Source organism: Xiphophorus hellerii, chromosome 17 (genome assembly GCF_003331165.1).
Source record: "Xiphophorus hellerii strain 12219 chromosome 17, Xiphophorus_hellerii-4.1, whole genome shotgun sequence".
Taxonomy (NCBI): Eukaryota; Metazoa; Chordata; class Actinopteri; order Cyprinodontiformes; family Poeciliidae; genus Xiphophorus; species Xiphophorus hellerii.
In genome coordinates this window covers 19,466,387-19,484,691 of record NC_045688.1, presented here as the reverse complement: position 1 = coordinate 19,484,691, position 18,305 = coordinate 19,466,387, and the positions used below count along the sequence as shown (strand labels likewise).

The window sequence follows — 18,305 nt, the reverse complement described above, 5'->3', positions numbered from 1 at the left end:
TTGGTTATGTAATTAGTTAACTTTAAAGAGTGGTTAACATGTTAAATCTTTAATGGGAATTGGCTTTATAAATAAAGCAATGAAATGTTTAGAATTTCATTACTTTATAATGCAGTTTATAATGCAGTTTTCTTAGCCTTATACTGCAGATCATATGTCAACCCATAATCAGAGGAGACATTCAATAACTGCTAAAAATCAGCCCTGCTGGGTGAGAGAACAGATCATCAGTGTAGTATCACCGATCATCCAAATATTTTTACAGAGGTTCAACTGTTCTGACAAGTCATCCATGTACAAGTTAAACACCACAGATTATTGACTTAACAACCACATTTTTGTCAAATCAATATCAATTAATTTAATTTGTCTAAATCAATTTTAGACAAATATTTTGTCTAAAAGAGCAGCTAACTGAAGACTAACCTGTTCTATTTTCTAGTTCTTTTGTGTAAACCTGTTATTGTGATCATACAGTACACCCAGTGACATTCTTTAGTATGTTTCTTCTCACCTTGAGTTGGGCCTTGTCCCCAATGATGTAGAGGTAGGCTTTCTGCTGGCGCAGGAACAACGGATCGTTTGGCCCTCCGTTGGGCTGTGGAGATTCCTTCCCAGCCAAGCGTGTCCCAATGTCTGGGTTGTAGGCACTTAGACGGCCACTGCCCCGGATGCTGCCCCATTTACCTGCAGGGGACACACATACACACAAAGTCAAGTCTTCCTAGACATCGTGATGTGAACCTTTAATCAACACCTCATGTTGAAGACCATTCTAAAGGATCATTCTGTTTTACTGAAAGAGCTGGAATGATCCTTGAATGTGTCAGCATCTGATTGCTGTCACATTCAGCTACTACCAGCCAAGCTCTGAAGCAAGGCAGTGATGAGTAAAAACTGCCCAGCTCACTTTGCTACATCATGATGATTAATCAGCGGAGGGGAGAATCAAACAGAAACAAACAGGACGTCAGAGTCCAGCTGCAGCAGCAGCAGCATGCACAACACACACAAGCAGTAACAACAAACCCCTTAGTCTGCAGAGACACCGCTTTTCCCAGAAGAACACCACACTGAAGCTACTGTTAGACATCTGATTGGTTAGAGAGGAGTGCAGGAAGAGTGAGGGGGCGTGGCCTACTGTACCTCTAGGAGAGTTCCTAGCTTTGCCAGAGACTTTGGGCTGAGAGAGGGAGATGACTTTCGCCTTTTGACCAAGTGCTGAGGTCAAATGACAGAGACGGCTCATTAACCAACAGCGTTACACAACGGAGGATGGTTCACTGGTTTGCACTGATTCCACACATGATGTAAAAGGAGTGTGTTCACTGACACACCATCAACTCTGATCAGTTCTCATTTCACTATGAGGACAGACTAGCAGCTCACCTCCTCTGCTGAAGGTTCCAGGGACGTCCTCCTTGTTGCCCAGAACCTGCTTCATCAGGTCTCCAATCTTCGGCTGCCTGAGCTTATCAGATGACTCTGTGGATGGCAAAAGCTGTCAACCTGCAGACAAGGGTCCTCTAACAGCAACATGTGCTTTCAGAGTGTGTGCACTGACCAGAGGTGTTCATGTGTGTGGATGTGAAGCCACTCAGGGTGTTCCTGCCGGTACTCTCACTGTAGGAGGGCATGGAGCTAATAATGGCTTGGAGGTATTTCTCCTGCTCCAGGCTGGTGGAGTCTGCTTGAGACGGCACTAGGTAAGATGAAAAACAAAAACCAAAATGTTAGGCTTGAGCTGAGCTCTACGTTTCACCAATAACTGAGGAGTTAAAAGGTGCTTGCCCCTTTATCGTTTGCTGCACTTCACCAACATTTTATTGTCAGATAAAAGATAACCTAACTAAATATGAAATAAAGTTTTGTAATGATCATTTACTTAACCTTTTTTTCCTTAGTGAAAAAAATCTGCCAAACGTGTGATCAAAATGCAGCCAGAATAAACTTGAAATGGTGTAAATATTTATTCACAGGACTGTACCTGTGCACAGTTGACAAAGTGGATGTTTTATATCTGATTAAATAAACACCTCACTAATTCAGCATGCAGCTCGGAGAATAAGTTATATGTGACTTCTTTGAAGCCCAACTGTCTCTTAGTATAAAGTCTAAACATGAATAAAATATAAACATGAACATGGTGTGCACAAAGATCACCAATAAGAGCTACACAATAAGCTGCAGTCATGACAGAGCTGCAACAGAAGGCAGCTGGACTTCTCTCTTTTTGTTGAAAACTTTCAGAAGATTTACTCAGTTCTCAGAACCTTTTGGGTTTAGAAGCAAAACGACTTCAAGATATCAAGAAAAGACGTCTACTAAGATGTATTTTAATGAAAACCAGGAATGTGTCCAGACAGTCATCCTGACATAATGTTGTACCTGCAGTCGGCGCATTGGGAGACTTGAAGAAGCTGACGACTCCCTTGGCATGAAGGCCTGCAGAGCGCAGCAGGACGGCCTTGGTTCGTGAGTGTCTCCAGCACACGACAGGGAAGCGATTCTGTCTGTAGCAGCGGCAGATCCTATGAATGGTGGAGTCCGGAATGTTCTGAGGGATGATCAGCAGGCCGGGGTAGCTGGAGCACAAGAGGTCGAGCCATTCTTATTTGTCTGTCTGTCTGCCTTTTCTACACACTTTGCAAAAGGATTCATACCCCTGAAAATTTGTCGAATTTCGTCAAGGTACAAACAATAGCTTTGATGGATTTTATTGGGATTTCATGTCATAGACCAACACGATGCATCAACGTAAAATGGACAAAAAAGGATTCAGTTTTCAAAAACTGGGGTTTGAGAAAAATGTTGAAAACTATTTGTCATTTCCTTTAAATCACATTACTTCATTACCTTGTTTTCACTTAAAATCCCCACAAAATTCACCAATATATATGCCGTGGAAATGTTCAAGGGGTATAAACACTTTTGAAAGGCCTTCTACATTTGTACACTGACTACTGCTGCTGTACCTCCTGCAGACTGTGTACATGCGATTAGCTGTAGAAATCCTGAACGGCTCATTCTTAGATCGTGTCAGGCTGTTGCTCAGCGTGCCCAGACCTAGGCGCTGGTAGTCACGGCAACAGGCGCGCTCCACAACGTTGCTCATAGTCTGTCTGTCTGAAGAGCGGATGGTAGAGGACAGAGTCAGGGCACTCTGATCCACTTCCTCTGAGACTGTGGAGAAAATTGGTTGAGTTAAACTTTAGGCCCATGATTCATTTCATTTCATTTGTTAAACGATGAAAAACAAAGCCTTAAAAAACTGATCGGCCTTTTTCCTTGTAATACCTGAGATTTCATCTTCATCCAGCTCCGACTGGAAGTTGCTCCTGTTCTCCCAGGTGGCCGGAACCTCCTTCTTCCTGCCCACATACTGACGACTAATGGTTCTCTTTGCATTCTTCACCAAGTTTTTGGAAAGTGTCCTGAAGAGGATAAGGACATACTCAAAGATTTGTATCAATGTGGATCACTCTGAGTAGCTTACAGCTGGTTCTTTTTGGGGTTTTGAAATCTGAAATTGAGAAAATCTAAAAGTAAATCTGACAAGTTGTCACATGGATACACATTCGGATTTATTAATACTTTGTTCATTTATTATGGTTCCGTTTTTTGTGCGTTTCTGATTTTTTCTTATTATTATGATTCTCCACTAAAACTCATATTGCTGCCTAAACCCAAAGACTTATTCTAACTTTTATTTGGTATCCAGGTTCAGTAGCCACACTGCCACTCAGATAGAAAAAAACTGAGGGACATGTTATATATTTTTTTATTTTCTAAATAACTCATGCTGAAATTACATTAAGAAACCATAATGGTTCAGAAACTCCCGCTGCTTTGCGAGTGACTCACAAAGCAGGGGGAGTCTTTGGATCACGATACCTTCCTTAAAATTGTTCACATTTTAAAATGAGACCTTTTTTCAGATTTTTGTAGCGGTACGTAAGATCGGTGGATAAAATTGGCTTTACATGTAAGCATCAACTGATCACCTAAAATTAAGGACATAGCAATAGCAGCCATTTTGCAACATTTATATGTTGTAATCTGGAGGTTTGGCTGGAGGCTATCTACATAAAATTTATTGCTAATCAGCAATAAATTAAATATAAATCTCCACTGAGTTGATCTTTAGAATTAACCATCTAAATCATCTTATGTTTTCAGTGCTTTATCTATGTGACACTAATGCATAAACAGAAAACCATGATTCACAGATATCCAGTTTAACCTTCCTATGTTCACAGCATCATTTTATCAAGGCACATAAATGATTCATGAGGCCAGTCAGAACACTGACACTGTCATAAACTAGCCTCAAAGTAAATCTCTCCTGTACATGGCCCAACAAACAACCAATTCTAATGGCTCGTCTGCTTTCAGAGTTCTGAGTACTTGATGAAATAATGAAATGTCAAGTTACAAAAAAACCAAAACAAACTATAACAACACTCCTCCCCAGTTAGTGAGACTTGGTGTGCTTGGGCCAATGGATAAAGTCAAGCTAAAGGAGTGAAAACTGAGCTATTTGATTTATCTGAATAAAAGTCTTTTTGCCTCTTACTTTAATGACTGGTTCTTATCCTTGGTTTTGGGCTCCAACACCAGCTTGCCAGTTTGACCAACTGTGAAAGCAAAGGTGCCCTGGACATGCTGAGGAAAGCGCAGCTTGTGTAAGTGCTTCCTGAAACTCTCAGCCAGGTCTGATGCCACCTCTTCATCAAAAGCAATTTTCATTAGCTGCAGGTAAGACAGAAAGAGAAGGACATCTGATCACCTGTGGGTTACAGGCGAAGGTCTACCAGAGGGTGGCTGATTGTGAGAGGTAAGTACCTGGAAGGTGCAGGATCGGAGCTGAAGGCCCTCCTGGACAAATTGGTCCATGGTTAGAGTGACAGAGATCCTCTTCTCCTTGGTCAGAGAGGCGATGGGGAAGGAGCGAGTCACTATCTGTTCACCCACTGAAGGAAAAGACAGAAGTTAATCTGGCTTAGAATAATGAACCAAAAATCCAGCAAGTCTCAGATGATCTTTTCTTCCTCACCTAATGCATCACTTGGTGTGCCCTTGAAGATAAGCCGGTAGGTTGTAAGAAAGATGGCGCCCTCTGCAGGAAGAAGAGGTGGCCCTCCCATCTGCCCTGTGGCCTCGTCGCGGCCGTCAGGGATGAGGTGGACCCGCATGCCATCCATCACCAGCTCCTCACCGGGCAGCAGCGTTGGCCTTAGCAACTTGGGCTGCAGATGAAAACAAAAAAAAAAGGAGCCATAAATCATTTGAAGTGGAAAAACAAGAAAGTGAAGAAAAGTAAATCAGGCTTGCATTTAGTTTTTTTTTCAGTAGATCAGTTCTTTATTTAGCACCTTTTCAGGTTTGTGAAAATAATTTAGAAAAACTAACAGAAAAGATCACTTTGTGTTTGTGCTTAAAAGTTAAACTGCTGACAAGACTGAATGTTTGAATGTGAGTAGTAACTTTAAACCGTGCCATTACTTTAGGCCTTCACACACTCCAAACATCACTCTCATGCTTTGAAATCATGCGACCTGCACTGATTACCCAGAGAGCAAAATATGAGTGAATCAACGTTGAAATATAGTTAGGGAGAGACATTGAATCCACGTTGAAGAATGACACTGAAATGATACTGAAAGTGGTCGGTGACTTTCATGTTGAATCAACATTAATATCCGACACTATATCAATGTTGTTTCAACAATCATCTACATGCACATTTTAGTTTATTTTACATTGAATCAAAGTTAAGGAATCAATATTGATTCATGTACAGTTTTTGGTCTGATAGGTCTACATCATCACATATTAAAAGTTTCTTCACTGGTGTTAAATACACAATGTTATTGACAGACAATAAGTATTATGTCATTCAAAATTGTCTTACATCAACATGTTTCCAAAAATGTGTGTACACAAGCTTAAAATTGGCAAGATGGCATTAATATTACATTTTATTTAAGAAAACAGGCATAGTTCTGTAAAAATATTTGATTGGTTTTTGAACAACAGTCTATTGTTCATTGAAGAACAGCGTTCATGAAGTTAAGCCTTGTACTGTATGAACCAGGGAAACATTATGTGTTAGGTAACCCAAGTTTGACTGGTTGGCGTCACGTTGGTTCCTTGATGCCTTTCTCCCTCTCTTGTACATAACAAAGCCACTTCTTGACAGTTTTGCTGCAGTCCTTGTCAGTCAGCTTTGGGCCAAACTTCTGAGCAGCAGCTGAAAAACACCAAAACAAGAGTGAGGAAGGTGCCGGTTTGGGCCTGTTAGAAAGATAATAAAAAAGTTTTGAAACACACTGAAATATTAAATAGTGTACTGGATCTGAGAACACACACAGAAACAGTATAATTCCACTTGTACACTCACAGCTAAATTAATAAGGACACGCCAATGAATATTCATGAAAATTTATTTTAAAGTTAGTCGACATACAGTACAGACCAAAAGTTTGGACACACCTTTCTAATTCAATGGGTTTTCTTTATTTTCATGACTATTTATAAGGCAAGAAATCCCACTTATTAACCTGACAGGGCACACCTATGAAGTGAAAACCATTTCAGGTGACTACCTCTTGAAGCTCATCAAGAAAATGCAGAGTGTGTGCAAAGCAGTAATCACAGCAAAAGGTTGCTACTTTGAAGAAACTAGAATATAAGGGGTATTTTCAGTTGTTTTACACTTTTTTGTTTAGTGCATATTTCCACATGTGTTATTCATAGTTTTGATGCCTTCAGTGTGAATCTACAATGTCAATAGTCATGAAAATAAAGGAAACTCATTGAATTAAAAGGTGTGTCCAAACGTTTGGTCTGTACTGTATATAATCACACCTTTACTTATCAAGCTGCAGCATAGGCACAAAACAATGCAGTTATTTTTCAATAAACACAGTTAAGATAAAAGTAATGTCACCAAACTTACTGCAAAAGTGCTCAGAGTAGAATTCAATTCAGAAGCAGGTTGCAAACAAGCCAGCAGCGAAGGGCCGTGTAGTCCGGCCATAACACTCATGTAAAAAGGCGAGTTGGACGGGGTGGACCGCTCCATTGATCGAGGTGACTTGTAGATGTTTTTGTCAACACATTATGCACAGTCAGTAATAATATTTACAGACAAGTAATAAAATGTACAGAAAGGAATCACAACCCACTGTCCTTAACAGTGCGTCATGTAGTGCTTAGTTTAAAACGTCATTACATTAATTTAACGTTGACCAGATATTGGCATTTGAATCATTACAATTCAACCACAAAGCAACATTGACTCAGTGACATCTCTTCAACATTGATTTCTTGGCTAGAATTGGATGATTGTTTGATGGTTGATCCACCGTCAGTCGTTGACTATAACCAAAAATCAACCTTTTTGACCATAATTCAACATTGAATTACCATTGCTTGCTATCTGGGTAATGTTAAAAGTTAAATTCTGACTGCAGAATGAACACCAACCAGATATTATCTGGAGAAATCCTTGTAAATGAGATTTAATACACAAAAACTATATAAACCAAAGACCAGCATTATGTTTGTTATATTTGACAATCGTCTGGTATTTCGTCAGCAGCTTCATTTTGACCTCAGGGCTGATTATGAGACTAGTGAGGTATTCCAAAAGCAGACAGTGAAAAGTGTGAAGCTGGCTTTGTCCTTTTAACCACTTCATCATTCATTTAACAATTCAATTTGTTTTGCAAATAAAACAGTAACACACTCAGTCATGGCAGTCCTGTTAATGTGGCTGGCACAGGGCATTTCATTCTGTAGTCAGCTTCCTGTGACCATCTTCTAGCCTTTCTTTACAGGATGCCTATGAACCAGGGGTTTATATGCTGAGCAGAGAAAAATGAGATTCTGATCAGCTTTGTCCAGATGAGGTCTTGCTTTGGAAAAGTATGAATCCTTGACATTTGAATAAAACAAATCCAATGTCTTGTTTTCTCTGACAGAGTAGCTAACAATCTGTTGAAATGTTGGAAGTGCAAAAGAGAGTGATGCATGATTAGAATCCACAGAATCAAATGAATGGGTAAATTTTGCATTTGCAAAATTTGCTGATGTACCGAGGTGGTAATTCAGTGTTTTGGTTCAGGTGTGTTGGAGCAGGAAAACGTCCAAAAGCTGCAGGACAGTGGCACTAAAGGCACAGAGTTACTAGATAAGATTAAAGCCTCTTTCTATATTAGAATGGACTCTTCAAAGTCCTGCTCTGAATCCATTAACAACGACTGGTCCTGAGCTATTTTGCAAAGAACAATGAGTACAAACTAAGCCTCTAGTTTCTAGTGAGCACACTTTTAGATTTATATTTGCAAAAGATTTTGAAAACCATGAAAAATTCCCACTGCATGCACTACTTGGTGTTTGTCTATCACTCAAAATAACTTTCTATTAAAGTCTGTGGTTGTAACATGACTCCAGTCAAACCAGTGGACCATTACCAGGTCACTTCAGAACTTGATGACTTGCTGAGGTACTTCATTCATTTCAATCAGTTTTGCTGGAGCAGACACTCATCTAAGACATTCAGGGGCGTTGTACGGCTGGAGGTGCTACTGACTGATTTACTCTGAAAACTAAGGCGAGACAATGCTCACATGATGCCATCTTCCTATAACATATCTACAGGAATGATGAAAACAGTCAGATGAAGCTTGGCGTAGCCCGAATCCGTCTCCAGCACACTGCATGCATGCACCCTTCAGCGTGAAGGCACTCAGCTCTGGAGGTCCTGGAGAAGCTACAACAGCCAGACTGAGTTTCTCCGGCCTCTACAGAGATCAAACAGCAGGGTGGGAGGGAACCATCATCCAGCAAGGACCACTGCGGCATGCTGAGAATCACGCCGTTCTGTCTGGATGGACAGACGTACCTGCCATGACACTGTGAGCCTGAGCTGAAGGGATTGGTGGAGAGGGGAGTGGGCGGGGCTGGATGGGGCTCTGCATGACCTTTTTCCAGTGGAAGGTAAAAACAGGAATTGGTTACCTTTTGGATCGGAGGCAGTCTCTTACTCTCCCTGTGGACTGCGTCCAGTGTCTCGATGTGCATCTGAACAATATCTGCAGACACATTTATACCAATGAAGCTCCATACAATGCTTGTAAACTGCTCAATCAGAGATCAGTGAGTGAAGGACCATACCTGGTATCATAGTGTGGAGCGCCTTCAGGTGTTCGTTCGTCACACCGCTCTCATTACACACTTTATCTACAAAGCGATTGATAAAGCGCACCACTGAATTGGCCACGTCCGAGCTCTCTGCGTCTTCAAAGCCGCTCTCTGTGTCGTAGCTCTCTGCCATGCTGCCTGCAATACTGCAAGATAACATGAACCCGATTTAAACTTCTGTTACATCAGGGGTGGGCAATCCTGGTCCTCGAGGGCCGGTGTCCTGCAACTCTTAGATGTCTCCCTGATCCAACACTCTTGAATCCAATAGCTGAATCACCTCCTAAGTGCAGTCAAGTTCTCCAGAGTCCTGCTAATGACCTAATTATTTGACTCAGGTATGTTGAAGTAGAGATACATCTAAAAGTTGCAGGAGACCAGCCCTTGCGGCCTGGAGTTACCCACCCCTGTGTTACATTCTAACCTACAAACCACCAAGTCTTGAAGAGTGGATCGCATCATTACTCTGACCCCTGGTGGTTGAGATGAGGATGTGCCTCCCTCTGGTTACCTGTTGGTGACATAGCTGTTGCTGACGCTCTCCACGTCTCCGAGGCCAGAACTCCTCAGCAGCCGGTTCTTGCTGGTGTCCAGTGGCAGCAGGAGGTAGCTCATCCTGTTGGCGTAATGGATGGCCTGGCTGAACACCGTGCTCTCCTCCTTCTGCACGCGCTCCGTCTGCATCTCTTTGCTGAGGGTTGGCCACAGACGGTTTTGCTCAGCCGCGAGCTCCAAGGCGCTGATTTCCCTTCTGTTGCCTGACCCGTCCTGTTGGTCCTGCTGATGGATCAACAAATATGAGAGAAACAGATGAGCTGGTAACCAGAAGCCAAATCTGACCAATGCTAAATGCTCTCAGTCATATGGAGAGTGGAACGTAGGTGCTCACTGAGTTGCTCTGCTGGTTTCCATCATCTGTCTCCATGTACAGAGCTTTGATGTGGTTCTGAACGTCACTGTAGAACATGGCCTCCCAAAACTGCATGGTAGTCCACACCATGTGTTCTTGTACACAGCTGTAGGCAAACTGAGTGATGCCTGCACCCAGTTTCTGTCCAGTAAAAAACAGATTCTTGAGAACAAGCCAAGAAACTTTAACCCAGATTAAACGATATAGAGTTCACATTCTGAGTGGCTCTCATCTAAAGTTCCTCCCACTGAGTGAAGAAAGAAAAACCTACAGTATCTCACTGTTTTCTTAGAGCTTCATGGATTTAAGACTTGAATACATATAATGAAGTGACTTTCTTAATACTAGTTTGAAACTTACTCTGCAGAAGGCAGTGACAAGAGGAAGCAGAGTGGCTGCAATACCATGTTCATCCATATGTGAACAGTCCTGCATTGAAAGATAAATAACTTTTAATTTGTTGTTTACAATGAATACAAAAGTTCACTAAGATTTTATGACAGACATTTCAAAACCTAGTTAGTTTTATATAAGCATCAGAGACAGACGCACTAAAAGACAGCGAAAATTTCATGCGACATTAACAGCAGAGCGTTAGTGCTGATGTTCTGAGGTGTGTTGCACATGTGCAGGCTCACCTGTAAAGTGCAGTTCATCATGCGAACAATGTAGTCAAACTGCTGGTCGTCCAGCACAGCTCGGTTCTGGAGAACATGTTGATTTAGCTCCTGGGTCAGACAGACCCGTGCTGTGCGACCCTTTAATGCCCGCAGCACAGCTGGCATCAGCTGGACCATGGAGAGAGACAATCACAATACACTTCACACACGCATGATCTGCTGTGACATGGCCATTTTAGGTCAAATGCTAATGTTGAATTCACATTGTTATTAACATCAACATTCTTTTATGTTATAGTTTATATTAGGTCAATACCTTTTAAATGTTACAATTTCTGTTTGCCCAGAAGATGGCACTATTTTGCCCCTTATGAAATCATGCAGCTTCTAAACCAGAGACACTCATTAGCATCTTACCTTTAGCTAAGGACAAAAAGTTCTAGACTGTGGCTCAGTGATTCAGTCCTTTTTTCAGATGAAAGTGAATTTTCCATTAAAAGGAGCCCTGACCAAGTATGGAATGCTTGTCCAAGAACATACTATTCTGTTGTCCCACATTCATGTTTTAAATATGTTTATAATTGGTCTTATGAGTACTCAAGATTTTCTGAGAGGAATTAAATTACTGAAGTGAATTCACTGTTCAATAACATACAAAAGCTTATAAATCCAAATTTCAGCCTTTGTTTTATACAAACACGAAATTTTTTCTGCTCACTGCACAACCAGAGGCAAAAACATTTTCCCTTTAGCATTATATCATTTAGAAAAAAAAAAAAGAATTTATTCCTGTTTTCGTTCCCTAAGTTTGGAGTTTAGAAACGCTGTAGTTCCATCTTGCAGACATCGTGAGTCTCACTCACCTTCTTGGCCTCCAGCATCTTGTTGTCAAAGATGTAAGTGATGCAGTTCCTGACCACCTCCAGCCTGCGAGCGCTGTTAGCCATCACATTACCGTTCCTGTCAACAATGTCTCCTGAGGGGAAATAGCAGTTATTCATCAACATCATGACTCTCTTGCTAAAATTAAAATGCTTAGACAAAGGTCTAAGTTGCATAAAGATAAATACATATCTGTATTTTTAGATTTTTAACACAAAGCTTATATTCCCATTGTGAAATACACATCTACAAATCCTCCTGGGTGACTTCAATTTGCACGGTACCATCAGGTTCCTCTTTGTGTTTTAGTCTTCAGGAATAGAGGTTGTGCTCACCCAGAGGAGGCCCAGACGGCACCATGCTCTTGAGCTCTGCTTTGACAACAGGTGGTGAACTCTTGAGCTTGGCAACAGCATGATCGATGAAGAGCTGCACTGCAACATCATCCAGAACAGGAAACGGAGTCCGACTCTGGTCCGTACTCTGGCTGGTTTCTGATGGCCTCTGGACTTTGTGCATTGCAACTGCGGGGTAGGGGTTCTCCTGAAAAGACGTCAAGTAAAAGTGAAGGCTAACTCTAACCCTAACTGAACAAAGCAGAAGATGGGAGAGTACTTGGATGATTGGAATGTGAATGCCCTGAAATATTGGAGATCATACATTTTTAAAAAGTTGCTCAGCCAGCTCTTTGACATGATTCATGACTTTGTGTGGGCAGGCTTCTTCTTGTCGTATTCGCTCCACCTGATTGGCAACAAGCTGTGGAGAAAAAAGAAGATTTAAACATCTGCATTGTATCAAAGCTATATAACTAACAGACAAATACATAGCAAAATAATAGAACCCCCTGAATAAAACGGCTAAGAATGCAGAGTAGCTGTTTTTGTTAAGGTTAAAAAGTTAAACTTTAACCTTTTTTTAAGGTTTTGTTGGCTCCAGTGGCTTTTATTAACAGCTCTCAGACAGGAAAGTGGGTTGAGAGAGAGGGAAGACCTGCAACCAAGGTCATGGGGTCAAGACTGAAACCCGTGACAGCAGCATCAAAGGCTAAAGCCTCCATACATGGCTTTAATCCTGCGCAACCGCCGCACCCTCAGCACATTTTTAATGAAATAGTTAGTCAATTAATCCATGCAACTCATATTTACATGCATGTAAGTTATTAATTCAGCAGAAAACGTATTCATTGCAGTAATTCAGCTTAAAAAACATAATATTCTAGTTATCAGAGAAACCAAAATTTGCCATGTTTATTGAAATGATTGAAATCAAAATGCTTCATAATAGCATTGTTGCTGTAATGAATCTCTTTCTTCTCTCTTTTTTTATTTAACTACCGATATAAACTTCACAACACTTAGTTTTTAAGAAATGAATGTCAGCAAGAGTCTTTATTTAGCTAGCAAGTCTTCATATTTGTGCAGAAAGACTCACATCATCGAACAGATCGGTGGCTCTGTACGGTGGGCCCCTCTCTGATACAAAGCCTGCGAATGCCATCCCGTCCAACACCTTCATCAGGAAGTCATCCTCTGTCAGGGATCTCTGACCCAGGAAGGCCGCCTGCCCCAGTAAAAGGAAGACGCACTTTTGTTTTTTTTACAACTAAAAGCAAAGGCCTCTCCCTCCCCCATTAAAACAATGCATTTCTGTACCTTATGGAAGCGGATTACAGGTTCTGGGTGAATTCGGATGATATGTAAACACCAGCGATAACCTTGGAAAAGTCGAGCGAAGAGCCAGAGGAAGACGGCTCGGATTTCCTTATCCTGAAACACATCCACAGTTCAGCTCAGTTTATTTATAGGGCGCTCATAAGCCATGTTACAAAACAATTAAACAATGTATGTTCAGAAATATATAGTAGCAGGGTAACAGTCCATTCAATCCAATCCCATACAACTAAATTTAAAGTAAGTTACACACATTCTAATTAGAATCCAGATACAAAACAAATCAATTTATTGTTCTAAATGGTTAAAAGTCCCAACCATTTGAAAGGAATCACTGACTTAGCATGAATCGACACTCTAAATGAGCATGAAGTGACAGTGCATTGTGTCGATGATTTTAAAATTAAAATAATTTTTAATTATTTAAAATTTGATTTTCAGAGGCTTTTAAAGCAGATTTAAAAGTCAGTGAAAGTGTTCTTTCGGGGTGTGTGGAGTGTGTATAAAGGTCTACATTCACATTTTTCTTACCTGGATCTTTAGTGCAGAAGGATTCATGGACTGTGGGGGAAACGCCTGATCTGAAAATTCCAACTCCGGATCCAAAACCTGCAACAATTTTACAAACCTGTCAAAAATTATGCACAATCACATCTCCCCTTCCGCTTTGCTTTCTCGTGTGCTTTCCCTATTTTAGACGGTCCTTCGAAAGAGCAAAACAACTAAAAACACTGAGCCTCCCTCCAAAGACACCCACTGTAAAATGTGATGGCGGCAGCATCTTGCTGTTTTTTGTCAGTAGGGACGGGGATAGGAAGATGGATGGAGCTGGAGAAAAACCCAAGAGAGGTGGTAATATAGTTGAGAGTGCAGCAGAAGTTCAAACAGAGTTAGTTTATACCAATTATGTTTAAGGTTGAAAAGAAAGCTTAATTTTTTTTTTTAGGTTTTTCTGAAGGCAGAGCTCCGATTTCTTGTCATTTTCGTTTTTTGACCTATGATCAGTTTTGGTATTTACTTTTAGAGGAAACCTGTTCACTATTAAGCTGAAGTGAGATGGCTCATGTGGTAACATTGTTGTTGTGCTGCCCAAATATGTGCCTGTTCAAAATCAGTGAAGATTGAATCATCTACATCAGTTGCCATTCTTAGAAAATGTAAAATGTGACCTCTCCTCTGGATATCAGCTGGATTTTCTGTGCTTAAATACAGGCAGGTGTGTTGCTGCCTTTGCAACTTATTGAAATTGTGATTTTCTTTTTATTAAAAGTGATTTCGTTAAAAAAAAAAAAGGTCTAATATATCATGACAGCATGTGGGTAGGAATGTGCATTTGTGTTATTGTAATATTCAGCATTTTATGAAACATTCATCTCAACAATCCAAAGCAAAGTCTCAGACGTGATAAAATTGAATAAACAATGCAGAATGCCAATAAACCTTTATGAATTTCTGCTTATTTCAGAAGGATTTGTTCTTTTTTGTTTGTTGTGGAAGGAAACCGGGAAATGTTTCCTCAATTAGTGACAGAGGTCAGTGTGATTACACAGAAACCCTGAAGCAGCACATTTCATTTCACTTAGGCCCAGTGACTCGGGCTGTCTCCCAGATGCCTGACATATTATGCCTTAAAATGAGTCCAAATAGAAACTCTGGGCTCCACACAACTTGTTGTTGTCCTTCTTTTTGACTTAAAACCCAGAGACTGTTGTGCTACTTTTCTGCAACAGTAAATGAGAAACCCCTGTGTCTTCAGCCAGGAGTTCATCGACCAAACAGTGATAAGAGCCAAACGTCGGTTTCAATGGTGCAAGGAGCGCAAATCTTGGGCTGTGGACAATGTGAAACATGTATTGTTCTCTGATGAGTCCACCTTTACTGTTTTCCCCACATCCGGGAGAGTTACGGTGTGGAGAAGCCCCAAAGAAGCGTACCACCCCGACTGTTGCATGCCCAGAGTGAAGCATGGGGGTGGATCAGTGATGGTTTGGGCTGCCATATCATGGCATTACCTTGGCCCCATACTTGTGCTAGATGAGCGCGTCACTGCCAAGGACTACCGAACCATTCTGGAGGACCATGTGCATCCAATGGTTCAAACATTGTATCCTGAAGGCGGTGCCGTGTATCAGGATGACAATGCACCAATACACACCGCAAGACTGGTGAAAGATTGGTTTGATGAACATGAAAGTGAAGTTGAACATCTCCCATGGCCTGCACAGTCACCAGATCTAAATATTATTGAGCCACTTTGGGGTGTTTTGGAGGAGCGAGTCAGGAAACATTTTCCTCCTCCAGCATCACGTCGTGACCTGGCCACTATCCTGCAAGAAGAATGGCTTAAAATCCCTCTGACCACTGTGCAGGACTTGTATATGTCATTCCCAAGACGAATTGACGCTGTATTGGCCGCAAAAGGAGGCCCTACACCATACTAATAAGTTATTGTGGTCTAAAACCAGGTGTTTCAGTTTCATTGTCCAACCCCTGTACATAGCTAAATAACTTCTATTTTACTGTCATTCCTGCACTTTATATTTTATATTTATATTTGTATTTATATTTTATATTGCATTTTATTTTATTCTGGAGTAACCTCATAACATTGGAACCTCAAAACATTGTTCTGAGCCGTATGCAACGAAATTTCGTTCTGTATACACCCTGTGCATGCAAAATGATAATAAAGTCAGTCTAAGTCTAAGTCTAAGTCTAACATACGGCGCCATGGCTCTGCAGAAGGTTGAGGACCGCTCTTCCTCTCTCTCACCCTTCATAGAAAAGATTGTCTCTGAAAACCTTCATAGACAAATTGGACATTCTGACATAATTTCACCTGGTTATTGAGAGAGCTCACCGTTCACTGGGACCAGAAGCTCCACCTGATGCCCCCCACCACGTTTAATAACAGTCAAATTTGCCACATTTGAAGTCAAGGATGCAGTATTAAAACGAGCTTGGCAAAATAAAAGCTTCCTGCTGGCAGTGATTGGAGTAATAGACCATGATTATGCCCCAGATGTGTTAAAATGGTGATGTGAATACGCTGAAGCAGTTCCTCAGAGAAAAGGAGATAAATTCCAGACCCCATTCCCGGCCAAGTTGAGGGTATTTTATGAGAACACCACGTGTCTACAACTCTGCAGCTATAGCAACAAAAACATGGTGAGTTGAGGCTTCAAAGCCACCATCATCCAACCATCTACATTGTGAGATAACAAGATCAAGAGTGCTATGTGGACCAAGTCAGTAAAGATGGAAAAGAGCATTCAAAGGACGAAACATGGGATGGATGTAAGAAGAGGCTGGACGCTTTTAGAAGCCTTGTGCCAGAAGCCCATCAAAATGCTGTCTACATCGTTTTAAACTGTGTGATTGTGAGTGTGAGTGGGAATAAAAATAGCAATAGGTATTTTGTTCCATATAACACAGTAGGAGTGTAACAGGTAAACCTTTTATTAATGCAAACTCGACTAAAAACCCACCTGTTTGGAATTGTATTTGAAACGTAATCAATTACAAATTTATTAATGGAACCTGACATAATGTCGTGTTTTGATTGTTGATTCTATGTTGCATTGCGTTTCTGTGTTTGATATGATGTAAAGCACTTTGAAATGCCTTGCTGCTGAAATGTGCTATACAAATAAAATTTGATTTGATCTGATTTAGAAGGGAACAAGTAAAACCATAAAGAAAAAACACTACCTGGTAAATGGAACGTCACAACCAGGTAATGCCACCAGAGGGCCCTTCACAACCACAGAGCCGTGATGCTTCACCCTCAGAGTCACTCATTAACTATTACACCATTAAGGTCGTTGATAAGACCAAAGGAAAGGAAGTCTTCTTTAACTGGACTTGTGTTAGTTTCATTTACAAAGTGAAAATGTTCAGACTATTAATTGTTGCTATATGTTTGAGTATCCAAAAGGTTTTCCTTTTATTTGTTCTGGATATATGGTAATCTCTAACTCCTGATTTTATCAGTACCAATAAAAATCACAAGCTAAAATGTAAAAGGAGTTCTTAATCCAACAAAAAGGGCTAAAATACTAGGTGAAATGAAAAATAAAAGACAGGAGTAAAATTCCTTCATGAAACTCACCTCTCTGAGACAGAGCATAGTAAACTTAAAAGAATCGAGGTATTCAGTGCATCACATGAATCAGGGTAACATTTGAAAAGATCCTTGAATGACTACAAGGCCAAAGAATGCAGGTACAATGTAGTGATTGGCAGACTAGAGGGGCAGGAAATGATCTTTAACAACGTGTATGTAATTTTGATAAATTATTTGGTTACCCACGTTAAATAATACCAAGTTTGTGTTTTTGGATAAACACTTTGAACAGATTCAGTACAGAAGTGGAAGTCAATCAATAAATTGGAGAAAATTAAATTTGTCCTTTTTCCCCACTTCTCCAGCAAAAGACAAAGCGAGACAGAGAACCCCCCCCCCCCCACACACACACACTGATGTTATGTACGGAGGATCTGAATGCATCTTGGTGTGCATGGCCCATCCACTCCACCAGTACTAACGACAGTTGTGAAACGTCCTGTTAAAAGCCTGATCATACTGACAGGAGCTGTTGCTGCCAGTGAATGGTAGTTTCAATGTGAGAAATGGAATATGTTTTCAATACTGATATAGTTAATACTTGTACAGAGCACTGTGCTTCATTTATTAACAACATTTCAAAATATCCAGATCCAGTTGTTCCTCTTTGATGATTTCATTCTAAGACTTTTTGTCGTTAACTGTTAACTGATTATTATAACAGGAAAAAATATATACTGAGAGAAAACATATGGAATCATATTTTAACAAAGAAGCAAAATTATTTTGGGAGCTCAACTTCTTTGACTGTGCCACTTTCTTTGAAAATGGGAGCTGAATTCCTCCTGCCCCTCAAAAAACACCTTAAATGTCTCTCAGTTATGGCTGAGATAATGCCATAACGGTTAATGTTTTACCGCAACAGAATCAGCAAACTGCCAGCA

General features: G+C 40.7%; 1 protein-coding gene across 9 annotated transcripts in view; it reads right to left on the bottom strand.

Annotated features, from left to right (window-relative positions):
• sbf1 (SET binding factor 1) overlaps nt 1-18,305 on the bottom strand; it is a 64,602-nt gene that overhangs the window by 6,335 nt on the left and 39,962 nt on the right. For 4 of the 9 annotated variants that reach the window (XM_032589346.1, XM_032589350.1, XM_032589353.1 and 1 more), the window contains 22 exons: nt 13,827-13,904; nt 13,278-13,391; nt 13,057-13,185; nt 12,283-12,381; nt 11,958-12,165; nt 11,604-11,716; nt 10,759-10,908; nt 10,481-10,549; nt 10,100-10,261; nt 9,722-9,990; nt 9,184-9,356; nt 9,028-9,101; nt 5,057-5,249; nt 4,846-4,973; nt 4,577-4,752; nt 3,298-3,434; nt 2,976-3,183; nt 2,389-2,585; nt 1,565-1,702; nt 1,390-1,485; nt 1,147-1,221; nt 515-687 (listed from right to left, as the gene is read on the bottom strand). In XM_032589346.1, the coding sequence (XP_032445237.1) occupies nt 515-687; nt 1,147-1,221; nt 1,390-1,485; nt 1,565-1,702; nt 2,389-2,585; nt 2,976-3,183; nt 3,298-3,434; nt 4,577-4,752; nt 4,846-4,973; nt 5,057-5,249; nt 9,028-9,101; nt 9,184-9,356; nt 9,722-9,990; nt 10,100-10,261; nt 10,481-10,549; nt 10,759-10,908; nt 11,604-11,716; nt 11,958-12,165; nt 12,283-12,381; nt 13,057-13,185; nt 13,278-13,391; nt 13,827-13,904 (3,159 nt within the window). Of the gene's footprint in view, nt 1-514; nt 688-1,146; nt 1,222-1,389; nt 1,486-1,564; nt 1,703-2,388; nt 2,586-2,975; nt 3,184-3,297; nt 3,435-4,576; nt 4,753-4,845; nt 4,974-5,056; nt 5,250-9,027; nt 9,102-9,183; nt 9,357-9,721; nt 9,994-10,099; nt 10,262-10,480; nt 10,550-10,758; nt 10,909-11,603; nt 11,717-11,957; nt 12,166-12,282; nt 12,382-13,056; nt 13,186-13,277; nt 13,392-13,826; nt 13,905-18,305 lie in introns of all 9 variants that reach the window. The other 5 variants (XM_032589347.1, XM_032589355.1, XM_032589348.1 and 2 more) reach the window with 4 other exon arrangements.